This window comes from Thamnophis sirtalis, unplaced genomic scaffold (assembly GCF_051295495.1).
Source record: "Thamnophis sirtalis isolate CommonGarterSnake01/CBP01778 unplaced genomic scaffold, rThaSir2_p1.2 scaffold_12, whole genome shotgun sequence".
NCBI lineage: Eukaryota > Metazoa > Chordata > Lepidosauria > Squamata > Natricidae > Thamnophis > Thamnophis sirtalis.
The window spans coordinates 44742781-44770437 of record NW_028261392.1 but is presented as its reverse complement, the minus strand read 5'-3'; the positions used below and the strand labels follow the sequence as shown (position 1 = coordinate 44770437).

Below are 27657 nucleotides of genomic sequence, written 5' to 3'. Positions count from 1 at the left end.
TAAAACTGTGCCTGTAACAAATCATTGGTTTGTTTAATGACTGCAGAGATTTGTTTACCATCATTAGCAGAAAGTTGATAAAATTGAGTTGGCTAGATGAGTGACCCGATTTACGACCATGATAGGCAGGTTGCATTATGATTATAACCTGAGGACTAATTGTAATATATTTGCTAACAAAACAACAAAAACAGAGCCAGTATCTAGACGCAGATTCATGTAATCATTCAGAAATAGCATGTATCGTTATAGTTAAGCAATGAGATATCATTGCTTAACTTTAAAAGACTTAAAATAAATATATAATAAAAATTCTGTGCAGCTTAGGGAACAGCTGACACTAACAACAAGAACCCAAAATGCCATCAAATATTCAGGCCAGATGGGGTTTTGTTATAACCTATTAGTTCTTTGGATAGACACTTTTTAGTAGGTCTCCCAGAAACTATTAATATTTGCTGTTATTGTGACATCTGTTTACTGCTTCCTCGATTTCTCATTCCTTTCACTTCCTACTTCTCTATCACAGCAATTTGTGCCTTTACAGAAACATTTAAAAAGTTAAAAGTTCTTCTCTTCTGTGGCATTTACTTGGAAATCATTTTATGAATAAATTCAAGTCATGAAAACCATTAGCCAATCTACATGTCCTATTTGGGGGAAGCGTATTCTGGAAGGTTTTGTGTTTATACCTCTCTTATTGTCTAAACATTTCCAGTTCAGTAAGTTTGGTTTCAAGGATAGAAAATTTGCTCCTTTAGAGCAGGAACTCATGGCTGTGACATAAACCCTAACTATAAGCAACATAAGACATTTGATACAATATAATGGCACATTCTTTGTTCCTTGCTGACTTTGAATTTTCCTCCTCCCTCTCCCCTTTTTATGCCTCTCCAAATTGTTACAAAAAGCAGTGCCCAAAAGTTGATTGTTTAGATATCTTATTCTGCTTTCTTTAAGGACAATAGTAAAATATTAAACACCCATCGCTCATGATTCTATATTATAATTCTTCAACAATTTCTTAACACATTAGATAACAAGGATTAAAGACCAATAGAAGATATTTCACTAGATGCTTAGAAGTAAAGTAGCATATGGCCTAATTATAGAACTGAACCAGCAGGCTGTTCTCAAACTGACTCCATAAACTCCATAGCCGTGATTGTGAACCTATGGCTCGCATGCCAGAGCTGGCATGCAGAGACCTCTCTGTAGGCATGCACGCCGTCACCAGCTGCTTTTCTGGTTTCCAGCATGCACATGTAGGCTGGCCAGCTGGTCTTCGCAGGCGCCGGAGCACCAGAAAACACCCTGAAAATGCCCCCCAAAATGCCCTGAAAAAACAGCCAAAAACCAGGCTGGTTTTAGGCCTGTTTTTTGGTGGTTTTCGGGCCATTTTTCAGGCGAAAAATTGCCTGAAAATGGCCAAAATAACGGCCTGAAAAACACCCAAAAAACAGGCATGTGCGCGTGCCATCCAGCTGGTCTTCAGGTTTCTGGTGCTCTGGCGTGCACACATGCATACACATCACTGCTCTATACCCTTTCTTTTTGAATTACAGGTATTTGCTGTATGTTTTTTATTTATTTTTGCTTTTGTGTGCGTGTGTGTTTACTTGATGTGCCAATCTTATTGTGTAAGTTTCTGGAGTCATTTTACTCTTGAGGCAATATACAAGTGGATGGTGGATTGATAATCTAGTTACTGTACATAAAATTTGTGCACTGTAATACACAGAAATTAAAGCCATTATACGCTAATCTTTTTCTTTCCATCTTTCTGAGTTAACCTATATTTGTCTATTCCTCTTATAGTCTTCAAATGCATCTAATCTATGTTGACATAATTTCTTTAGGATGCCAACTTCATTCTTTACATATAGCCATATTGTCCTATAACTCTACTTAATTAGATTCTCTCAATATATTCAGGGACAACAAGCCCCAGACTTCTGAAGCTTTGGGTTATTAGGAATATTGGAATTGTAGATTGAATACATGGGCAGTTTTCCAAATTGGGATAGAGTGTCTTATACAATCAACTACCCCCAGAGATCCGGACCATACCCACTCTCATGGCCTTCAGGAAAGCTGTTAAAACCTGGCTGTTCCGGCAGGCCTGGGGCTGTTGACCTCATTGTTGAGGTCCAGCCCCGGTTAGAATGAATGCATGTTGTGATTTTAAACTGTCTTTCTCTTTTTTCTGTTATTATTTTTTTCTTTCCCTTTTTCTTTTGTAAGCCGCCCGGAGTCCTTCGGGATTGGGCGGCATATAAATTTTAATAATAAATAAATAATAAATAAATAAATAAATAAATAAATAAATAAATAAATAAATAGCCCACATACATAAAAACTGCAATGGAGATATGAATATCACACTTTATAACCTTTAAAGGAATGAGAATGAATATTTCCCACAATCATTCAATGATTAAACCCATGATATATGACAAAGCCTCATTTCTATATATGAGGTGCATTTCCTCAAAACTGTCATAGTCATAAGTGATGAGACTTAAAATACGTACAAGCCAGATGCTTACCTTGCTGTTGTTTTGGTTTAGAAATGCAACAGAACAAACCCTATTGTCAAGTAAACTTTTCCCAAAAATAAATGATACAACAGACTAGCAATTTAAAGCAAGAAATTTGTAAAGTGACAAAGGAATGTCTGTAAAAAGTCTTCATTGTCATTAAAAATATCCAAACAAAACCTGATTTCAGTTTTTGCTACTACACATTGTGATCTTACCTTTTTATCACAAGCTTTAGAAATTTGTGTGAGCTTTTCACCAAACAGATTGCCTCTTGTCTGAAGCCAGAGAGGTTAATGTCATTGATGCTGACAATCTCATCTCCAGCCAGCAATTTATCCACAGCTGCAGCTTTGCTACCTTCTTCAATCTGAAAAATATAAATGAGAAAAAAAAATAACTGTCAACTCTGTTTACATAGGTTATTTAAATAAACACTTATATTGTGCCTGTTTATCTCATAGAAATCCGTCGGCCAACTTGACAATAGTGTATAAAAGAAGCATTTTATTTATTTAATTTATATCTCACTAACAAGTGATTCTGGGAAGTGAAAGGAAAAGGAAAAACAAGGAATCCAAACTTAGTTGATTAGTACATTACGAAGGCACTGTGGTTAAATTTTCTTGTCCAAAAGTCCCTTATAACACCATTTTAAGAAGCAAAACTAACATGCAGTTACTTTCTTCAGCTAAGCAGCAATTCCAAATTGAAAGTGCTATAAATCTCAGCTTCCATTATAGAAAGTTGGACATTCATCCCGATATAAATATTCCCACAAATGACACTGCACTTATCTTATTGGAATTAAGCATCAATTAGATCACTAAGTAATCAAAATGCACCTTTTTTCCTCAAAAAAAAAAAAAAAGGCTGAAAATCTGGGTGCGTTTTATACATCAAATACAGCATCTTTTTGCCTCCCGAAGCCCCACCCCCTTCACCAAAATGGCCATGCATAGCCTTATGGAGGCTTTCAAACAGCTCCTGGGGGCTGGGGAGGGCAGAAATGAGCAAAAAATGGGCCCCAGCCCCCAGCAGCACTCTATAAGCCTCCATAAGGCTATGCATGCAATTTTGTGACAAAAAACGGGCCATTTTTGCTCTTTTCTGCTCCCCCCAGGAGCACTCTGCAAGCCCCCCCCCAAGGCTATTCATGCCTTTTATTTGAAAAATCGGGCCCGTTTTTTGCAAAAAATGGGCCATTATGGGGAGGTTTGTAGAGAGTACAAACTTTTTTTTTCCTTTCGGAAAGTTTTTTAGTTAGAGTGATTGATGAGTTACATTGATCAAGTGCTGTGCCAGCAGAAACAAGTCTTAGGTTGTCAGCGATTTTCTTCTCCAGCACATGGATAAATACACCTGGAAACATCTACCTACCTACCAGGGGTGGGTTTCTCGCCCCGTTCCAACCGGTTCGGTTGGAACGAGGCCGGTGGCGTCCTCCCGCATGCGTGCGGCGTCCTTGCGCATGCGCGCGCTGCGCGCATGCGTACTAGCGTCTGTGCGATGCTCCAGCTGCTCCTGGAGGATCACGCAGGCGCTGTATGCGTCCTGCGCATGCGTGGAAGCGCAGAATTCGGCAAAACCGGGTAAGGAGCGGACGCAGGCGCGCGGGCGCAGGGGGGGACCTTCGCCGTTCCCGGAAGTTACTTACTTCCGGGTTCGGCGACCAACCGGATCGCGGGGACCGCCGCGAACCGGTTGAAACCCACCCCTGCTACCTACCCTCTCTCCCTACCTACCTACCGTATTTCTCTCTCTATCCCTCTATCTATCTATCTATCATCTATCTATCTATCTATCTATCTATCTATCTATCTATCTATCATCTATCTATCTAGCTATCTACCTACCTACCTATCTACCCTCTCTCTTTCCCTACCTACCTACTGTACTTCTATCTATCTATCTATCTATCTATCTATCTATCTATTTACCTACCTACCTACTCTCTCTCTCCCTCCCTACCTACTGTATGTCTCTCTCTCTATCCCTCTCCCTCCCTCCCTACCTACTCTCCCTACCTACCTACTGTATTTCTCTCTCTCTCTCTCTCTCTCTCTCTCTCTCTCCATCTACCTACCTACCTACTCTCTCCCTCTCCCTACCTACTGTATTTCTCTCTCTCTCTTTCTATCCCTCTATCTACCTACCTACCTACTCTCTCCCCCTCCCTACCTACTGTATTTCTCTCTCTCTCCCTCTACCTACCTACCTACCTACCTACCTACCTACCTACCTACCTACCTACCCTCTCCCTATCTATCTACTGTATGTCTCTCTCTCTCCCTCTACCTACCTATCTACCTACTTTCTCTCTCCCTACCTACTGTATTTCTCTCTCTCTTCCTCTACCTACCTACCTACCTACCTACCTACTCTCTCTCTCTTCCTACCTACCTACTGTATTTCTCTCTTTCTTCCTCTATCTACCTACCTACTTTTTTAAAAAAATTGCCTCTTCAAAACCTTGGTGTGTCTTATGCTCTGGTGCGTCTTATACTCCGAAAAATATGGTAAGTTACAACGCTTTTAAAAGGGAAGTCTGTTCATAATTGAGATTCCAGCTCCAATGCAGATCTAATCTTTTATATATTTTATGTTTTTAAAAAACCTTTTATATGATCTACTGATACATTATTTTTTTCCAGACAAAGTCAAAATACAACATATAAAAAAACCTTTTGCATGATTATTTTGGACATGTTTGTGGTTTTATATTTTTTCTGTATGTTGCCTGGAATCACCTATGACATGGGTAGCCATAAAAACTTAGTAGATTATTAGTAGATTAATAATTTTATTATATACTAACATATACCTAGGACTGAGAAACTAATATCCTTAAATTAAAATGTCCTTCATATCTTTCCTCCTAATACTTTCTAATTGAATAACTTCCTGACATACTCATGCACAAAACTGAATTATTCATTTTGAGAAAAAACAGTCTGTGCAACAAAAATCAATGTCCCCTTTGGCATGAAGTACAAACTATATAACCACCTCAAAGTACTATAGAATGTAATTTTACAATTTTAAAAAGTCAGTTTTCTGGACTTCCAGGAAAGAAATGGCAAACTGAAGACTGCTCCACAAAAGAGGGAGCTCATGACTGTGGCCGAAGAAAGAGCCAGAGAGTACTGTATACTAGGTCTTCGTAATTCGTCTCCGGACAAGGAGAAGACTTGAGATTATCAACAAGTGCTCCAAACAGTTGTTCCTTATGAGGAGATTGTAAGACAATAGTCTCTGTGGGTTTAGAGCTCTGGGACATGAAGGAGTAGCCATCTTGCTCAAATCAGGATATCAAGGATACTGGTTTGCTTTATTTCCTCTTCTAATCACTTTCGGAAATAGCTTATTAATTCCTTTTCAGCTATTATGAACCTTTGGATTGACATGTTTTACAACCCTGGGTAATTTTTTTCCAATCCTTAGTGAAAGTCATTCAAAATACAAATTTAATTACTTAAAATGTGTTTGGAATAAATAGCAAAAGAAGGATTTTTTAAAAAGCTACAAATAGACTAAGGGTACAAATAAATCTAAAAGGAGATTTTGGAATTAATTTAAAGAATACTTCCTGTAGGAAAATGCTTTTGTTTTGATATTTTGAAAGAAGATAAAACTTTAAAAATTGGATGCCAGAGGAAAATAGAAGGAATGATAGATTAGGAAGAAAAATTCAACTGATAGGAAGAAGCAAACTATTTTGACATTGGACATATTGAAGAATATTTTTGGACCCTGGAATTAATTTTGTCTGCCTGTATAGATAAATTGTGTTTAAAATATATTATAGAAGTGGAACAAATTTTATTGTACATGGTTGAGACTGATTTTGAAGTGGATTTAAAAATGACAGGCTACAAGAATGAATTGCAAAAAAATGTAACATTGGACATACAAAGGTTACAAACTGTCATAATAATTAAAAGGAACATTAACAAACCAAGAGAATGGCTTGGATAATTTTCCAATAGGATTTCAAAAAGAATCTTGTTAAAGCTTTGAAGAATTTTGAAGAGGGAGGGGCAAAGAAAATATGAAAAGAAATCAACTTCTAGTGCATCTTGAAGGGAAGATTTGAAGGGACTAAAGATCAAGATTGTCAGAAGTGAAAGGAAGGAGTATAAATCAAATATGGTTTATTTAATCAAGGTTAAAACAGATATACTGTTATCTCTGGTAACCCTTTTGCTGACATCAGGATTGAAACAATGAGGCTTTAAGGATCTGTTCACATAGATAAAAGATGGGCTATGGGAAGAAGAGGCTATTTGCTCTTATTTTAAGAGAAAGTGATAACTTTCTCTTACAATTGTTCATACATTTGATGATGAGAGAAGAGTCAATTTCTTTTTATATTTCTTTTTTTCTTTACCATATATTTATTTTTTTCTTTACTATTTTATTTTTTCTTTCTGCACCTTTTAAAAATGAGTTAGTTTTTATTGTTATATTTGAAATTTTTAATAAATTAACTATAAAAATTCAGCTTTCTGTAAATTTTGAAAATAAAATTTCATGTGCTGTGTCTCAGCCAAAGCTAGAAAAGATGATTAGATTTGTAAATGAGCAGCTATTACACTGATAATACAATACTTTTATAGACTGAACAGACATTGATAATAGGTTAGGATGGATGTATCAAAGATTTGACAAACTTGAACATTGGCACTTCTAATAAAATGAAATTCAATGGTGAAAAGAGTAAGGTTCTACATTTAGGTAAGAAAAATGAAATGCACAGATACAGTATAGGTGGTACCTTGCTCAATAGTAGTAACTGTGAGAGGGATCTTGGAGTCTTAGTGGACAACCATTTAAATATGAGCCAGCAGTGTACAGCAGCTGCCAAAAAAGCCAACAAAGTTCTAGGCTACATAAACAGAGGGATAGAATCAAGTTCATGTGAAGTGTTAATACTACTTTATAATGCCTTGGTAAGGCCACACTTGGAATACTGCATTCAGTTTTGGTCACCACGATTTAGAAAAGATGTGGAGACTCTAGAAAGAGTGCAGAGAAGAGCAACCAAGATGATTAGGGGACTGGAGACTAAAACATATGAAGAATGGTTGCAGGAACTGGGTATGTCTAGTTTAATGAAAAGAAGGACTACCGGAGACAAGATAGCAGTGTTCCAATATCCCAGGGGTTGCCACAAAGAAGAGGGAGTCAAACTATTCTCTAAGGCACCTGGGGGTAGAACAAAAAGCAATGGGTGGAAACTAATCAAGGAGAGAAGCAACATAGAACTGAGGAGAAATTTCCTGACAGTTGGAACAATTAATCAGTGGAACAGCTTGCCTCCAGAAGTTGTGAATGCCCCAACACTGGAAGTCTTTAAGAAGATGTTGGATAGCCATTTGTCTGGAACGGTATAGGGTTTCCTGCCTAGGCAGGGGGTTGGACTAGAAGATCTCCAAGGTCCCTTCCAACTCTGCTATTGTATTGTATTGTATTATATTAAGAGTAGGCAGATCTAATATCAACAAAATTAAAGTTGAGATATAAATATTAATTTCAATAAATGTTTTGAAAAAATGCAGAAGATCTTATGCCTAAGCCACATTTCTGAACATGGAAATGTCTGGTATACAATCAGGGTTTGGTATAGAATTATTAATAAATGAGTTGTTACCATTAGTTATCAATCAAATTAATGCTCCCTTAGTTGCAGAAAGCTTTCTACAAGTTTAGAAAGTAACTTATTTATGTTTCTGTATTTTACAAGTTTAGTCTTACCCAATATTACACTGTTTCCTTAATTTCTGAATTCATCATTTGATAAAATGCTGTACATCAAAAACATGAGTATGACAGCATTTTCTGAATAAACTCACCTGAATTCATGCAGGAGAATTCAAAAGCTATTTATTAAAATGGCTAACACTGATCTAAAGCTTTTTAATCACTGTTCAAACTAAATATGACATGCCATGTACAAAGGAAGCTGATTTCTGAACGGAACTGTAACAAAGTGCTATAAATCCTTAAACTGATGAGGGGAAGGTTGGTAATCCCCCCCCCCAAGGGGGGGAAAAAACCTTCATTAAACAATAATGTAGAACATTCCAAGAATAGTTACAAATCTATTTTCAAGCACTGACATCATGCAAGGAACAGGAGGAAAGGGAATGTCTGCAGATTTAAAAAGATAAAAGACGAATAGAGATGCTGCAGATCCATTTGCTGATCAACTTTCATTGTTGATGCAAAAATGTCCACATTCCTTTAACGACACCTGTATGAACAAGCAGGCTATGTCACACATTATCTAGTGTCATGTGGAATGATGACTTTGTATCAAGTTATAATCCTTGGAGAATTCACATTTTTGTTTCTTTTCATTAATATCTTATGCTGCAAAACGATCCTTAGTTGTCAGCATTGCTTCGTTATCAGACATACAGTAAATCAGTGGTCCCCAACCCCCGGTCCGCGGACCGGTGCCGGGCCGTGGAGTACCTGGCACCGGGCTGCGCAGCGGCCGGGGGACATGAACAGCTGCCCAAAGGTCCACGCGCGCGCTGGTGGAATCCCCGGGCGCTGCTGGTACCGCCACCACCGCCGCCCCCTGCGAAACCCAAGAGCGGCTCTTCTCCTGCGAGGCGGCTGGCTGAACAGCTGCCACCGCCGCGCGCCTTCCTGCCTCAGCCGCTCCGTCGCTTCCAAGGAACGGCATCAGCGGCGGCAGCTTTACTTCTGAGGCGCTGCACACTTCCCCAATAGTCGTCACAGCCTAGGTAAGAGAACGGGAACTTCCCGCCTGGCTTCCAGCCCGCACCGAAAGGGGGCCATTGGGGTTTTTTGTGGAGCTCAGAAAGACGCGTGTCAGCTGTGCGCGTCCGCCTCCTCGGGGCCACTTTTGCCCAAGCGCCCGAGGCAGCCAACCCTGGTAAGCAGGTGGTGGTTAACTGGCGCCTTTGCTGCAGGTTTTTCTGGAAGGGGCCACTGCCGCTGTCCGGAGGTGACCTTGAGCTGCTTGCTCGCTCTATGCGGGGCTGGTGGGGCTGTGACGCTCGGAGGTGGCGCGTGTGGGAGTGAGAGGCGCGGGGACTGGCTTTCTCCGGACCGGCTTTCTCCGGGGGGGAGGCGAAGGACCAGGCTGCAGCGCAAAGGCTCCTGGGCCATGCGCAAAAGCTCCTGGGCCATGCGCAAAGGCTCCAGGGAAGAGAGCCCTGTGTGCCCCTGCGCGCGCTCAGCGGGCCACGGTAAAATTATCAAAGGCTGACTGGTCCGCGGCGATAAAAAGGTTGGGGACCACTGCAGTAAATGACCTCAACTCTCTTTCCCTAATATCTCTTACAACTAAAAATAAATTTAGGATATCTGGCCTGTTAGTGTCTTGAGCGTTATTTTTTTTTAATGGACAAAATCTAGATCTTTCCTCCCATTTCTTCTTTTTCTGTTTGGCTTCAATTCTTAGAATTGGCTTTGTTGATGCTACCTGGGAATTTTGATAATAAAGTCCCAACAGATAAAGATATGCTCAGAGTCACTTCTAGGCAAGATAGGCAATGTGTAACTCTAATAAACAAACAAATATTAGGAAGAAGAAAGGTTGATTTAAAATTATTGTTCCCATCTTGTGTCAACTAATTTGGGTGTTTTGGATGGCATATTAACAAGATGAATATTATAATTAAAGGACATCGTAAATTGTAAAAAACAATTTACAGTTGCTGAAGTCCACACATCTTAAACTTGCTGGGTTGAGAAAATGCTCTACTGCAGGGATATCAAACTTGCATTGTCACAGCAGCATCATGTGACTTATTGGGATTTTTCCCCCCTTCGCTAAACCATGAGTGTGGCCAACATGCGATGCATCCATTCTCCGATTTTGACAGTCCTACTCTACTGTATATAATGGAGAACCTCCCGCCGCCACTACTACTGGTTTGGCCAATCCAGGCCGAACCGGCAGCAACCCACCTCTGAGTAGATCTGCCTGTGTAAGGAAGAGTTCTGGAGTTATGTCTACAGACTTTTCTAATGCTACTTGCAAAGAAAGGTAATCTTGATAAAATGTAGAGAACTGGCAAGTGAAAGGAAAAGTTAATAAGCAAAAATTGAAGGTAAAATCAAATCATGTATTTTCTATGAACTACTTTTTCCTCTTTAAAATATTAAGTGGTGATTTTCTGGAGCGAGGCTCCAGTGGATGGTATTGACACGCCCATTTGGCCACGAGACTGGGATGAAGCTGAAGACACGCCTCTGTGCTCCACCCTTCCTTCTCCACTTCATCGACTGGAGCCTCCTGTCCGAGCCCCGAAAATAGCAGTTCAGGTAAGACCAACTGCCATTCAAGCAAGCATATATTCTGAATTATTACTTAAAAAAACTTCAAGATCTGAAATACAACCTCAATTTTTCAGTTTACATGTTTAAACATTTTTACATGGCTACATATTTACAATAGTTTAAACATTCATTTCAATGGATTCATAGTTCAAAACGTCGTGTGAAAAATTACCCGACTACTTTTTTATCCTCTCATGTTTTAAAGAATGCTCATGAACCTCTTTCCAAGAAACATTAAAATATTTCTTGTTAAAGATCAAGCTTGCCACCCAGGTTGCAAAAGCTGAAACATTATGGAAAAGAAAATATGAAATCCAAGATTTAATTTAATACCCACCTTTTCCTTCTAACTTTTAATCTTGAAAAGTCTGAACAAAACAGTTTATTATTGTGGTTAATATTTGTGATTTGTACAAGCAGGCATTTTAACCACAACATTTTCATTTATGCTAAATATATACTTCCTGATAATGATTTATATTTCTTACAATCTATTTCAGAAAAGTAATAAATGTAACCATTACAATTCTAAAAAGGGCGTTGGTACTTACCTGATACGCCTCTTCTCATAGTGGGGGGAGGAGTATCCAGAATGGGTTTGACTTTGTCCTCTCATGATTGGGTGAGTCAGATAAGCTCTTTGGGTAACGCCCCCTGGGCAGCAGGTCTCCCAGATTTGACGAAGAGCTCCATCCGACTCGTTGCACCATTCACTCCAGACTCTTAATTCAGTTCTTAGCTTTTATCGTCTTCAACATCCATATTTATATTTCATAAAACTGTGAACATAAAACTTAGTCGTACAAACATAGTCAGGGGGGGACTGGATACTCCTCCCCCCACTATGAGAAGAGGCGTATCAGGTAAGTACCAACGCCCTTTCTCCATAGTGAGGGGGGAGGAGTATCCAGAATGGGACGTACCAAAGCCTGCACGTCCCTAGGGAGGGAGACCCAAGAGGCCCCATGTCCCCCGCTCATGCCAGTTGAGGCGTGGGCCCCGCCCTGTGAACCGCCTGCAATGCCCTGCGCCCAAAGAGGCTTCTGCTGAGGCAAAAGAGTCCAGTTTATAGTTCCTAGCAAAGGGAGAGGGGAAAGCCCACGTGGCTGCCCTGCAGATTCCGGCCAGGGGTGTCTGCGTGGCCCAGGCCCTGGCTGCGCTCCGCGTGGAGTGAGCTGTGATATGATTGGTGTCTGTAAGCCCTGCGATTGGTATGCAGTGGCAACGCAGGTTCGCAACCACCTGCCTATGGTGGTGGAAGTTACCTTGTTTCCCAGAGACCCTGGTTGGAAGGAGACAAACAGGGCTTCGGATTTCCTGTCTGGCCTGGTTCTCCTGAGGTAATCTTCAGAGCCCTCCTTACGCCCAGAGAGAACCACTTCTTTCCTAACAGGTGGGAAGTGTCTGGACAGAAGTTGGGCAAATCAGTTCCTGGGTTTGATGAAAGCAGGGGCCCACCCTGGGGATGAAGGACGTAACCCCACTCTGTCTTGGTGGAAGAAGCAGAGATCCTCCCCGGAGGACAGAGCTTGCAGTTCGTATATCTGCCTGGCGGAGGGGATGGCCACCAGAAAGGCCACCGTGAGAATCAGGAACTTAAGGGAAATTGTTCGTAACGACTCAAATGGAGCGCCTATTGGAGCGTTCCCTACCCTGTGTAAGTCCCAGGAATGGAACCTGAATGCTGTGTGCGGATTGGGGTTGGAAGCTCCCTTGAGGAATTGCCTGACCATAGGATGGTAAGTCAGGCTCTGGTTCCTGCCACGCAGGAGAACTGGTGAGATGGCTGAAACCTGTCTCCTAATTGTGTTAGAAGCTAACCCTCTATCCCGGCCTGCCTGGAGGAGGTCCAGAATCTGAGGCACTGAGGCCTGGCTAGGATTGTGCCCCCGGAGATTACACCATGAGGCAGAGGCCTGCCACATGGAGCCATAGATACGCTCTGTGAAGAGTATGCGGGCAGTCTGGATAGTCTGCATCACCCTGGGGGGAAGAGGTCTTTCCCCAGGGTGCTCCGCTCAAGAGCTAAGCAGTCAGCTGGAGCCATTGAAGGTCTGGGTGCTCCAGCGACTCCTGGTTAAGGGATATCCCCTCCTGGGGGATTCTCCATGGCCTCTCCGCTGAAGCGACTGGAGATCTGCAACCACAGCCTCCGGGGCCAGTGAGGCGCCAACAGAACCCCTTCCGCCCCCTCCCGAAGGGTTTCCCATATGACCCTGGGAATCCGACAAGGTATACCGACAACCCCTGGTCCGGGGGCTTTGCAGATCGTCCGCCCCTTCTGCCCCCCCCCCCATGTCTGGTACCTGGAGAAGACCCTCAGGAGCTGAGCGTTGAGGGGTGTGGCGAATAAGTCGATCTCCAGGTGTCCGAAGCACTCTGCCAGCTCCTTGAAGATTGCTGGCTGCAGCTTCCGCTCCAAATTGTCCCCTTGGTCCGGTTGAGCCAGTCGGCTCTGATGAACCCACCCCTGCTATATGTTCTGCCCTCAGCGAATGTTGTCTAAATTCATAGGCTATCTGCGATCTCTCATAGTCGGACATCCCATTGTAAGTTTGTGGTGGGTTCTGGCATGGAGACCAGCCTGTCTGACCCTTTTTTCCCCCGACCATAAGGGTGCTATGATTCTATGGCTAGGATTAGCGCAGAGATTTTCTGAATGTAAACACAGACGGAGTTTAATGGGCGGCCACCAGAGTGTGTGTAAAGATGGAGTGAGGGGAGCTAAGGCTCACAATAAAGGCCTGCCACAAAGGTAAATTAATAATAATAACAACAAGAACCACAACCACAATAATAATAATGAAATAGAATAAAATACAAAAGGGGGCATCTTCCCGCCTGATAAAACCAAGAAAGATTAAGGAAACGATTGGTCCCTTGCTGGGAGAAGTGGCCCGAAGGTGACGAGCAGCAGGGGTAAAGCCGAACTATTTAACTCGTGCTTGGCATCTGTCTTTACCCGAAGGGATAAACAATCCAACCTCTCAAGAACAGCACCCCAAATTCAGATTAGGAACCCAAGATGAGATAGGGAAGAAATGGTAGCCTGTCTATCTTAGGCAAGGTCCAATTCCCAGGACCGGGTGGGTTACACCCAGGGGTCTGAAGGAGCTAGCGGACAAAATCTCCAAACAACTGAAACTATATCTATCAGAGCTCCTGGAGTACCGGAGAACCACTATAGAATTGCTGATGTGATTCCCCCCCTTCAGAAAGGAAGAAAAACCGTCTCGAGAGCCCAAAGCCAACATGGGTTTGTCAAAAACAGATCATACCAGACTGGCCATATTGCCTTCTTAGATTACGGTGACAACCCCAGTGGACCATAGGAATGCCATTGATATAGTTAACTTGGACTTCAGCAAGTCCTGATAAGGTAGACCATAACCTACTATTAGATAAAGTAGAAGAATGTGGGTTAGACCTAGTCACCCCAGGTGCCTTGGTAACTGGTGCGCCCACCTGTACTCCTCAATGGAACTGCCTCTTCATGGAGGGAAGAGTGCAGGGAGTCTCCCAAGGTTCAGTGTTGAGCCCAGTACTCTTCAACATCTTCATCAGTGATTTGAATGAGGGTGTTAGGTGTGTAAGCTAACATTTGGGATAGCAAAATATATGCCATGATAGTAGTACTGCTTCTTTAAGAACTGCTGTTATCTCAAGCGGTCATAAGAAGGAGCCGGAATGACTGTTAGCTCTCTGTTTGTTAAAGGCTGATTGGGGGGGGGGGGGTCATCAGGTTAGCAGATGACCCCAGGCTGGCCGGAATAGCCAACACTTCAGAATACAGGCTAAAGATACAGAAGGATCTTGATACCCTTGAACATTGGGCACTACCTAGGAAAATGGGATTCAATGAAGTAAGGTTCTACCTTTAGGCAATGAAGGTGAAGTGCACAGGTACAGGATACCTTGCTCCACAGTAGTAACTGTGAAGGGGATCTTGGGAGTCCTAGTGGACAACCCCTTTAATGTGAGTCAGCAGTGTGCAACAGCTGCCAGAAGAGCAACACAGTTTTTGGCATCATAAACAGAGGAATAGAATCAAGCTCCCATGAAGTGTTAATCCCACTTTATAAGGTCTTGGGAGGCCACACTTGGAATTCTGCACTCAGTTTGGTCCCCATGATGTAGAAGAGATGTGGAGACTCTTAAGGAGAGTGCAGAGAAGGCAACAGGGGATCAGGGTACTGGAGACTAAAGCCTATGAAGAACGGTTGCAGGAACTGGGTAGGTCTAGTCTACTGGAAGGAAGGACTAGGGGAGACGTGATAGCAGTGTTCCAATATCTCTGGGATTGCCACAGAGAAGAGGCTGCCCGACTATCCTCTAAGGCACTTGAGTGCAGAACAAGAAGCAATGGGTGGAAACTAAACAAGGAGAGAAGCAACTTAGAGCTGAGGAGAAATTTCGTGACAGTTAGAACAATTAATCAGTGGAACAACCTGCCTCCAGACATTGTGAGAGCCCCAACAGTGGAAGTTTTTAAGAAGCTGTTGGGTGGCAATGACAATAGCAATAGCAGTTAGATTTATATACCGCTTCATAGGGCTTTCAGCCCTCTCTAGGTGGTTTACAGAGTCAGCCTAATCAACCATAGGAAGCCATTTGTCTGAAATGGTATAGGATATCCTGCCTGGGCAGGGGATTGGGCTAGAAAGCCTGCAGGTCCCTTCCCATTCTGCTATTGTATTGCATAGTATTGTATTGCATTGCATTAGCCGTTTGCCTAGTCACCCCCACCCTTGGAAGGTCTTCAGTAACCTGATTGGGGGCTCCATTGGGAGCTGCACTTTAGCAGCTGGGCTGAATATTCCTCCCCCCCCCCTGCCTTTTTCCAGGCTGCAGGGGGCTGCCGGCTTGGGATTAACAAAACAAAACACAGTTTTTGCTACTGGGGCCAGTCAGCCTCTCGCCCCTCCCGCTCTGTCTCCTAATTAAAGGAGAGCTTTCTTAAGGGGGAATCAAGAATTAGCCACGACAAACACAGCTTGCTACTGATGCCCATCAGCCTCTTGCCCCTCCCGCTCTGTCTCCTAATTAAAGGAGAGTTTTCTTAAGGGGGAATCAAGAATTAGCCACGACAAACACAGCTTGCTGCTGATGCCAGTCAGCCTCTCGCCCCTCCCGCTCTGTCTCCTAATTAAAGGAGAGTTTTCTTAAGGGGGAAGCCTTCTCCTGTTACTTGGCAGCCAGAAAGGGTAGGGGGGGGTGGTTCTTCCTGCAAGCCTTGTGGCAGCTGCCTCTGTGATTCAACAAGGAGGTAGGCTTGGGGGGGATTGATCCACCGCCTGCCTCTTTAACTCCTTGATAGGCCTCCTTTTGGCCCTTTGCTGCCTCCCTCGCTCTTGGCTAATGCCTCTGCGATCGTCTCTCACCTTTCTAAGGTCTCCTCAAGTGGTGGTTGTTGTCCTGCCGGCCTCCTGAGCTGCTGGGGGCCGCCATCTTGGACCACGTGGCTTCAAGATGGCCCCCGGCTCCAAATTCAAAAGGCTCCTCTTTGCTGGAGCACATGGAAATGGCTTTTGCCTTTGCAGGGTTGCCATGCGGCTGCCGCTCATCTCCCGCAGCTGTTTTAGAGCCTTTCCGGCTCTCACCTTGTCCACTGGTGATAGCTGCCAGCACAGGTTTTCCTCTTTAAAAACCCTCGTGGCTGAGGGGAGCGGAGGAGCGCTCCTGCTCCTGAGAAGCCTCTGCATCAAGGGCTGCCTCTAGGAGGCATGTGTGCCCGGTTCTCCTGCTTGCCCGGCAACGGTCCTCACAGAGTGACTCCATCTCACTCAATGGCCAGGGCAGCGTGCCGCCCCAGAGGGCTTGTGGCAATCCAGTCGTTGCAGGAGGAGGCTGTGTGCGATGAAGGGAGGCAGGATTCGCCGGGTCCAAGTTTATTTTCTTTAATCCTTTGTAAATTACTGGAGGTCTAGAGAGGTGCAACCTTTCCCTTGATTGGGATGAGTCAAATCTGGGAGACCTGCTGCCCAGGGGGCGTTACCCAAAGAGCTTATCTGACTCACCCAATCATGAGAGGACAAAATCAAACCCATTCTGGATACTCCTCCCCCCTCACTATGGAGAACAGTATTATTCTATATCTTGAACAACTAGACATATTTATTTATTTATATAGTAATAGTAAAACTAAAAACAAAACAGAAGCCAAACATTAGAGCAAATGAGATCTGTGGGAAGATTAAACTTGAAGTTTTGGTTCAAAAGCAATCCTGTTTAATAACATCTTTAACGCAATCCATGGATATGATGATTCAATAACATTTTGGTGACAGCAGTTCACTTTTAATGAATCTGACTGAATCATAAATCTCAAATCAAGATCATATGAAGTGTTAATACCACTTTATAATGCCTTGGTAAGGCCACACTTGAACTGCATTCAGTTTTGGTCGCCACAATGTAGAAAAGATGTGGAGACTCTAGAAAGAGTGCAGAGAAGAGCAACCAAGATGATTATGGGACTGGAGACTAAAACATATGAAGAATGGTTGCAGGAACTGGGTATGTCTAGTTTAATAAAAAGGACTACCGGAGACATGATAGCAGTGTTCCAATATCTCAGGGGTTGCCACAAAGAAGAGGGAGTCAAACTATTCTCCAAGGCACCTGAGGGTAGAACAAGAAGCAATGGGTGGAAACTAATCAAGGAGAGAAGCAACTTAGAACTGAGGAGAAATTTCCTGACAGTTGGAACAATTAATCAATGGAACAGCTTGCCTCCAGAAGTTGTGAATCCCCCTACACTGGAAGCCTTTAAGAAGATGTTGGATAGCCATTTGTCTGAAGTGGTATAGGGTTTCCTACCTAAGCAGGGGGTTGGACTAGAAGACCTCCAAGGTCCCTTCCAACTCTGCTATTGTATTGTATTGTAATTGAACCTTGGTCGATTTGATTTGTACATCCTTAACAGAAATTATTTCAAAATTGCATGTCTCCAAAATAAGAGAAATGCTATGGCCAGTTTGCATTTATTTTATTTCCTATGGAATACAAGATCGACATTTGAAGGATATAAAATTCTGCTGGATTTCATGATTCTGCTGGATTTAATAGAAGTACAACCGGGTGACATTGCATATGAAAATCAAGTCCTTTGAGAAAGGGTTAAAAAGATGGATATGTTTACTAAGAAAAGAGGAACTTAAAGGAAATCATTCAAATGGCAAGATATTGCCTGCATATAAACTTCATAAAGAAAAGGAGTTCCATCTAGAGCAGCAGGAATGTAGCAGAGGTGGTATTCAGTAGGTTCTGACCAGTTCTGGAACACTGTAAGCAAAAAATTTGAGTACTTTGAAGAACTGGTAAATACCACCTGTGATTGGCCCCATCCCCACCTATTCTCTGCCTCCCGAGTCCCAGCTGATCTGGAGGAAATGGGGATTTTGCAGTAACCTTCCCCTGGAGTGGGGTGAGAATGGAGATTTTACAGTATCCTTCCCCTGCCATGCCCACCAAGCCACACCCACAGAACCAGTAATAAACATTTTTTGAATCCCACCACTGGAGTGTAGTACCTAGCTTTCCAATCATTATAACTGAACAATATTCACTACCACTTCACTTTCTCTTACTTAACAAATATAAAACTCTTCATCCTATAACAAAACTATAGGCATATCCAATAAACAACTTTTCCAATCCAGGTATCAGCCAAAAATGCAAACATGAGCTAAAATAATCACAATCTTTCTTCTATATATATAAAATAGGATGTATGTATGTATGTATGTATGTATGTATGTATGTATGTATGTATGTATGTATGTATGTATGTATGTATGTATAAGCATAACTCTGCAATGCTTCCAGAAATTTCAACCAAACTTGGTACACTGATAGCCTACCCTCTGGAAACAAATACTGTGGAGGGTAAGACACCCCTGGAGTGTGTGTGCATGTGTGTTTGTGTATGTTCCAGCACAACTCTGGAACACCTCAAGCAATTTCAACCAAACTTGCTACACAGATGACTTACTCTCTGGAAACAAATACTGTGGGGGTAAGACACTCCTAACACCACTCAGTGTGAGTGTGTATATGTGTGTGTGTGTATTCCAGTATAATTCTGGAATACTTTGAGCAATTTCAACCAAACTTGGTACACAGATGACTTACTCTCTGGAAAAAAGCAAGTGCCGTTCTTCCTCTCAGATGCCTCTGGAGGTTGGCTGGGTTCGACCCGTGACTGCTCTTACCTGTCCTGCTTCTCCTCCTCACGGCTGATGCCATGTTTTGTGGGAATAAAAGCAGGTGTGCAGAGAGAACCGGGAGAGGAAGAAGCAGGTCCTGAGCAGGCGGGCGAGTGCTCTACATACCTGTGTTTTCCCCTCCTCCCCTCAACGCAGCAATCCCCTCCACTTGCCCATCAGTGGCTGCCCAGGCTCCGGTCTGCCCACTCCCCCTGCAAAAGCGAGAAAGTGGTGTGGGAAGTTTGGCTTGATTGCCCATTTTGCCTCAGAAAAGGGAGAAAATAGGTGGAAGTGCCGAGCAGGAATATGTTTCCCTTGGCTGCCTTCAGTCACCTCTTCCCTTTAGGTTCACCAGGCCTAGGGGCTTCCTTTCCCTACTGGAGAAATCCGGAACCCCAAGAAGAAATGGCTGTGGCATTTTGAAGGCTACTGTATTTTTCAGAGTAGAAAATGCACCTTTTTCCTCCCTAAAAGAGGATGAAAATTTGGGTGTGTCTTATAGCCTCACCCATCCGCCCACCGACTGTCCCCAATCCTTTGGTCTCTGCCTCCCAGCAATTTACCTCCTTGCAGAAAACAGGGGCTTGCGGAGGCTAGAATAGGCTATAGCAATCCCTGCAGCCTGAAACAGCTGATGATCAGGAGAAATTGAAATTGAAACTTGCTGTTTGCTCCAGGAGACAAATTGCTGGGAGGCAGAGGCAGATTTTTTTTCTTGTGCTAATGAGGCTGTTTGCTGCAAGGAGGTAAGTCAATAACTATAAACGCCTATAGAATGTTCAAATTATTAGACTTACTTTTGAAAGACTGCTGTATTATTGTTCTAGACAGCTTAACAAAATGAAGAAGCTTTTTAAAATATATGCTTGATCTGAAGAGGCCCAGTGCTATTGTACCTTCTTTTAAATAGCAGAGAATAACTATACTTCCAGAAAGCACATCAATTTTAACAGCATCTGTATAAGTATAGTCTGAAATGTACACTACAAACAGTGTATATTGTCTGTATTGTTTGCTGTTTGTTGCAAGGAGGCAGAGACAGATATTTTTCCCTTGTTTTCCTCCCCAAAAACTAGGTGCGTCTTATACTTTGGAGCGTCTTATACTCTGAAAAATATGGTACTTGCATTGTGGTGCTGCAGGTGCCACTTCAAATGTATGTAGCCTTGAGTCCGGTAGTCTCCATTCCTAGTAGGAAGTGAGTGGCAACCTGCAAGGTTCTGAAATTCCACCCCATGGGGAATTTTCTGACATTTTGCAAAGCAGCTTTCAAAGAGAACGAAGTGGGTGTGGTGCACCCAGAGCTGCCGCTTCTTCTTCGCAACAGCTGAGGACAGGCGTTGAGGTTGGAGGTCAGAGTTGTGTTGCACCCCCTCCCAGTCTTTTTTTTTGCATTTTTTATTTTTATTAAACAAACAACACACACAAAAAAATAATCATCTTACATTACATCTTGTAGAAAGTGTGTCAATTGGTTACAATTAGCTTTCGTGCATCTCTTCCACAGTCATTACTTACATTCATATCAAATGTCAAAGTTCTTAATGAGTCTTACTTTCAACATATCATAGTTCTCATTTGACTGAAATTGTTTTAGTATCCTTTTGCCTAGAATAATCCATAGTTAAAAACACAACCATGGCATTTCATTAATTATTACAAAGTCATCCAATAGCATTAAACCTTTACAACATATTCTAAACAAAAATTAGTTGGCAAAGTTTCTAAGCCTCCCCCCCCCCAAGTCACTGTTTACAATTTGTGTCCAGGTTCCTTTTGTTATGGTAGTACATATATATATATATCATTAACTGTATCCCTTATTCTTATCATTCCATTGTTAGTTGTTATAATTAATATTGGTTAACAAAAAATCCTTTACTGTTTATATCTATTTTCTTCTCATCAAACCAACATATATGTATACCTTATTGCCCTTATCAATTATTTATTTAACATAACAATCTATAAGTTACTAAATTGCTACTTACTAATTATAAAACTTAGTTAATTTTTTTGATTATCTACTTTCATATATCCAATAACATTACACCTTTATAACATATTCAAACTAAGAATTAATTAATTAAATTTCTAAACCTTTTTTTCCGAAATCATTGTTTGCAATTTATATCCAAATTCTTTATGTTAAACTAGTATATATATGTTGTGACTCAGCAGTTCTGCTGAGAGTCTTTTCGGGATCAAGATTCATTAGGCAGCTGGGAGTGGTTAGAAGCAAGTTTGGAGATAAAAGGAGGGATGCTGCCACGCCCCAGTCACTGGAGTCAACGTTCCTTCGTGTGTTCCGTGTCTGGTACAATATTGCTTGCTTATTACTTGTGATTATGCCTGTTACATTTGGATAAATGCTTTGGTGTTTTCATGTGAATCTGATCTGTGGAGACGGTGGAAGAAGGGCAGCGTTTGTAAGAGCTTTTGTTTTGAATTGAATTGAATTGAATAAGTTTATTTATAGGCCGCCCTTTTCCCTGAGGGGACTCAGGGCGGCTAACAACTTATATGGGAAGGGATACAAACAGTAAGATATAGCATAACACGTAATTAAAAGAATAAACATTCATTCAGCATCCGGGTGGGGGCAAATCAAATCTTTACCCCCAGGCCTGACGGGATAGCCAGCTCTTGAGGGCTGCGCGGAAGGTCTGAAGGGTGGTGAGGGTACGAATCTCCACGGGGAGATCGTTCCAAAGGGTCGGAGCTGCTACTGAAAAGGCTCTCCTCCGCGTAGTGGCCAGCCGGCACTGGCTGGCAGATGGCACTCAGAGGAGGCCTAATCTATGAGATCTGATGGGTCTCGAGGAGGTAATTGGCAGGAGGCGGTCTCTCAAGTACCCAGATCCACTACCATGAAGGGCTTTATAGGTGGTAAGAAGCACCTTGAAGCGCACACGGAGATCAACAGGTAGCCAGCGCAGCTCGCGGAGGATAGGTGTTATGTGGGCGAACCGAGGTGCACCCACGATCACTCGCGCGGCCGCATTCTGGACTAGCTGAAGCCGCCGGATGCTCTTCAAGGGCAGCCCCATGTAGAGCACGTTGCAGTATTCCAGCCTAGAGGTCACGAGGGCGCGAGTGACTGTTGTGAGAGCCTCCCGATTCAGGTAGGGTCGCAACTGGCGCACCAGGCGAACCTGGGCAAATGCCCCCCTGGTCACAGCCAACAGGTGGTAATCAAAGGTCAGCTGTGGGTCCAGGAGGACTCCCAAGTTGCGAACCCTGTCAGAGGGGTGTAAAATTTGGCCCCCCAGCCTGAGCGATGGAACACTAACCAAATTATTGGGAGGGAAACACAACATCCACTCGGTCTTTTCCGGGTTGAGTACAAGCTTGTTAGCCCTCATCCAGTCCCTGACGGCCTCAAGACCCTGGTTCATCACGTCCACTGCTTCATTGAGTTGGCACGGGGCGGACAGATACAGCTGCATATCGTCCGCATATTGATGGTATCTTATCCCGTGCCTCCGAATGATCTCGCCCAGCGGTTTCATGTAGATGTTAAATAGTACGGGGGACAGGACCGACCCCTGCGGCACCCCATATGTTAGGGGCTTCGTGGTCGATCTCTGTCCCCCAACCAACACCGACTGCGACCTGTCCGAGAGGTAGGAGGAGAACCACTGCAAAACAGTGCCTCCCACCCCCACCTCCCGCAGTCGTCGCAGAAGGATACCATGGTCGATGGTATCGAAAGCCGCCAAGAGGTCAAGAAGAACCAAGATGGAGGCGTGGCCTCCATCCCTGGCTCTCCAGAGATCATCGGTCAATGTGACCAAAGCGGTTTCTGTGCTGTAACCAGGTCTGAAGCCGGACTGGAAGGGGTCCAGGTAATCGGCTTCCTCCAAGGACCGCTGAAGCTGGTAGGCCACCACCTTCTTAACAACCTTCCCAATAAAGGGGAGGTTGGAGACTGGACGGTAGCTGATAATTCTTATCAGAGATTTATGTTTAGGTTATTTCTGGGCTCGAAGCCAGTTTGAACTGAAAACTGATAAAGAAAAGTCCTTTTAAGTTTAATTGTCTGTGTTTGTTAACGAGCCGTCAAGTGGGGGTCAGAACAGATTGACTCCAGCCTAAACAAGCCTTAATCTCAGTAATTATGGAACAACTCATGGCGGAGAATAGATTAATGGTGCAGCAGATCGCAATGTTGTCAGATCAAATTGCGCAGTTGCAGAGAGCTGCAACACCCCCCAGCAAAGGAGGAAGTGCCCAATTGCCCTGCCAGATAAATATGATGGGCGTTTGGCCATGTTTGCAGCATTCTTGGGACAATGCCAGCTGTTTATTAGCCTGAGAGCAGAGGACTTTCCCACTGACCGGACGAAGGTGGGATTCATGATCAGTTTGCTTTCAGGCACGGCTGCCCGGTGGGCCACGCCCTTGTTAGTGCAACAGAGACCTCTGCTGGATGACTTTCAGGGCTTCTGCCAGCATTTCAAACGGATGTTTGAAGATCCGATCAAAGGGCAAACAGCTGCCAGAAGTTTGAAATCCTTGCAGCAGGGTACTGGGTCATTGCAAGAATATGTATCTGAATTCAGGCTACGTAGCCAAGATTCCACATGGAATGAACCTGCTTTAATGGACACGTTCCAAGATGGATTGTCTGAGGCCTTGCAGGATGAACTGGCAAGGGTGGACAGGCCACCGACGTTCGACGCGTTGGTTCACCTGTGCCTCCGGATAGACACCCGGCTGCAGAGGCGAAGGCCTCGCTGGGTATTCCAGGAAACCACCAACATGCCAGTTCAGTAAGAGACTGCAGTGGACTGGGAGGAGCCCATGGTGTTGGGTGCTGTCCAACCTCGGGTGTCACGGACAGAGATGGACAGAAGACGTGCGGAGGGGTTGTGTTTTTACTGCGGGGATCTTGGACACTTGGCAGGGAGCTGCCCCAAGAAGAACAGGAGGGTTGCGCGGACTGCAGCCATCCCTCAGCAATGCACGATCAAGTCGGACAATCAGCACGTTGGTGTGGCCGTGATACCCCGTTCGCACAAGATAGCGTGCATTCGGGGTGTGTGGAGTCCCAAGGCGGATGCCCTGCCGAGTAAAGTAAAGAACTCCGACCCTGCGAACTCGCTTCCACCTCGGACTGTTCTACCCATTGCAACCTGCGCTGCCGTTTGTCATCCCGGGAGCATGCAGTCTCTGGTACGGGATGCGCAGCGGGGTGACGACTGGGTGGAGCGACAAAAGGCGGAAGTGAGGCCAGCGTCCCCATGGACTTTGGAAGGGGATCTTTTGAAGTGTCGGGGCTGGGTCTATGTTCTCGCAGGGCACATTCGTTGACAGGTGCTCTCGCAGATTCATTGCGCGTCTGCATCAAGACATTGGGGGTTTGTTCGGACATTGCGCCTGGCCTCCCATCAATTTTGGTGGCCCCATCTGAAAGATGACGTACGGAGGTGCATGCAGTCCTGTGCCCAGTGTCATTGGGCCAGGTCTACCAGAACTCTGCCGAGATTCCAGTCTTTGTCGACTACGGTTCCCGCAGCACTGGACTTTGTCTCTGGGTTCCCGGTGGGGTGCCGGGGTCTTGAACCATGTTCTGGGGAGGCCATCACCAACCCTTCTGGGCCACACCCCAATCATCGAAGCCGGGAGAAAGGCTGTGCGGGAGGGGATTGCGTGGTGGCTGGTGGGTCGGCCGTGCAGAGGGTGGAGGACCCTGGACAGGGTGTTAATGCTCGGCCGAAGTCGGTAGAGCTGCCGTCAACCTCCGATAGAAAGGGGGCTGGTGGGTTGGCTGTGCAGAGGGTGGAGGACCCTGGACAGGGTGTTAAGGCTTCGCCGAAGTCGGCAGAGCTGCCGTCAACCTCCGACGGAAACAGGGCTGGTGGGTCAGCCGTGCAGAGGGTGGAGGACCCTGGACAGGGTGTTAAGGCTCGGCTGAAGTCGGCAGAGCTGCCATCAACCTCCGACGGAAAGGGGTTGGTGGGTCGGCCTTGCAGAGGGTGGAGGACCCTAAACAGGGAGTGAAGGCTTGGCCGAAGTCGGTAGAACTGCTGTCAACCTCCGACGGAAAGGGGGTTGGTGGATGGGCCTTGCAGAGGGTGGAGGACCCTAGATAGGGAGTGAAGGCTCGGCCGAAGTCGGTAGAGCTGCCATCAACCTCTGACGGTAGGAGGGGTGGTGAGTCGGGCTTGTGGAGGGTGGATGTCCCGGGATGGGGTGTCAATGCCAGGAAAGGTGGAAGGAAACATGGGGGCCACCGGATACCGAAAGAGTTCCGATTCAAGGGGGCTATGCCTCCAGAGGTTTGGGATTCATGAAAAAGGCACCAAGGGAAATGGGTGTGGGTCATCTTGGGGACACGTCATCCCAACCATCGGACCCCGGGGAAAGGGCCCTGCGGTGGGGGATAGTGTTGTGACTCAGCAGTCCTGCTGAGAGTCTTTTCGGGATCAAGATTCATTAGGCAGCTGGGAGTGGTTAGAAGCAGGTTTGGAGATAAAAGGAGGGATGCTGCCACGCCCCAGTCACTGGAGTCAACGTTCCTTCATGTGTTCCGTGTCTGGTACAATATTGCTTGCTTATTACTCGTGATTATGCCTGTTACATTTGGATAAAAGCTTTGGTGTTTTCATGTAAATCTGAACCGTGGAGACGGTGGAAGAAGGGCAGCGTTTGTAAGAGCTTTTGTTTTGAATTCTTATCAGAGATTTATGTTTATGTTATTTCTGGGCTCGAAGCCCGTTTGAACTGAAAACTGATAAAGAAAAGTCCTTTTAAGTTTAATGTTCTGCGTTTGTTAATGAGCCATCAAGGGGGGGTCAGAACATATGTATGTATGTATGTATGTATGTATGTATGTATGTATGTATGTATATATGTATATGTATGTATGTATGTATGTGTGTGTGTGTGTATATATATATACATTAACTACATCTCTTATCATTAGTTAACAACATTTCCAAGGCTTTTTTTCCAAGTCACTCTTTACAATTTATATCCAAATTCCTTATATTAAACCAGTACATATATATGTCGTTAACTATATCATTTCATTATTATTGTTATCATTAATATTTGTTAACGAAATCATTTATTACTTATATCCAGCTTCCTTACCTCCAGCCAACATAGAAATATACCTTGTTACCATTATCAACTATTTAAGCAAGCAATCTAAAAATTACTAAATTCCTACTTACTAATCATCAAATGTAGCTATTATTATTTTTTATTATCAATTTTCATATATCAACCTGTGTCCTTCCAGAAAGCATGTAGTTTTATTTCTTTTGCCATTTGTGGAGTTAATCTTCTGTTTATTTCCTTGATAAAGATTTTATGGACATCTCTCCGCACCTTGCTGTCTGTTGGATCTCTCAGGTAATCTCGGCGCCCTTTTGCTACTTTAATTGATTTATCTTCGATTATCAATCCTACTTCTGATAAAAAATTTCTCTTTAAAATCATCATTTTGTCTCTTTTTTCTTCTTTTGTGCCTTGAAAATTGGGGTAGAGCTCTGGACCATTGAATTCCCCTCTCCATTCTCCCATTTTTTCACTTTCAACCACTTTCACTTCAGAAATCAAATCATTAGTTTTCTTATCTTTGTGTTCATTTTTCTCTTCAGTTTTTGGAGCTCCATCTCCCTCATTTTTTTCTAATATAAACTCTATTTTCTTGTCAATTCTCCAGGTTACCTCCAATAACTTTTGAATTGCGTCCCAAATCTTTTGCAAAATAAAGGTTTCCTCTTCTGAAAATTAATCCATGTTTCCAAATTGTAAATTAATGCCACTCTAGCTTCCAAGACTATGTATGTATGTGTGTGTGTGTGTGTGTGTGTGTGTGTGTGTGTATGTATGTATGTATGTATGTATGTATGTATGTATGTATGTATATTGTAGCCCAGCAGGAGCCGTTGGAGCTGCCACCAGACTCCGACAGCGAGGGGCCCTATGAGTTGGTTCTGGAGGATGTGGAGGACCCTGGACAAGGTTCCGACTCCAAGCAGGGTGCAGCGAGGCTGGTTGGCCACCAGGAGGCACCTGAGCCTTGGACCAGTGGGGAGGAGACAAGGGAGAGTGAGCCGGAAGCCAGTATTGAGTTGTTCCTGGATGCATGCCATCAAAGAGCTAATAGGCGTCAGGAACAATTACGCAATTACAGGAGGTAATTGCACTCAGTTGGTGGTCATTAGGCTCCTCTCCAGACTATAAAAAGCTACTTGTACACACGGCCCTCTTTGCAGAAGTCAACACAGAATCAAATGTCGGAGAACTTTGTATGAGCTTGGCAGGTTGGATTGCTGCCAAGCCTTAGCTGGGTGAGATCATTCGACGGCACAGGATAAAATACCATCAATATGCGGACGACACTCAGTTGTATCTGTCCGCCCCGTGCCAACTCAGTGAAGCGGTCGACATGATGTGCCAGTGCCTGGAGGCTGTCAGGGTCTGGATGGGGGTTAACAAGCTTGTGCTCAATCCAGACAAGACTGAGTGGCTGTTGTGTTTCCCTCCCAAAAATTTGGTTAGTATTCCATCACTCAGGCTGGGGGGTGAAATTTTACACCCCTCAGACAGGGCTCGCAACTTGGGAGTCC

The 27657-nt window shown here is 44.0% G+C and overlaps 2 protein-coding genes across 2 annotated transcripts in view; both read right to left on the bottom strand.

The window, feature by feature from the left end:
- Positions 1-27657, bottom strand: part of WWC3 (WWC family member 3) — a 1020491-nt gene that overhangs the window by 239129 nt on the left and 753705 nt on the right. The gene's annotated exons all lie outside the window — the stretch shown is intronic.
- Positions 1-27657, bottom strand: part of SHROOM2 (shroom family member 2) — a 195581-nt gene that overhangs the window by 91157 nt on the left and 76767 nt on the right. The window contains exon 2 of the mRNA XM_014066174.2: positions 2759-2910. Coding sequence (XP_013921649.2) covers positions 2759-2910 — 152 coding nt within the window. The remainder of the gene's footprint in view (positions 1-2758; positions 2911-27657) is intronic.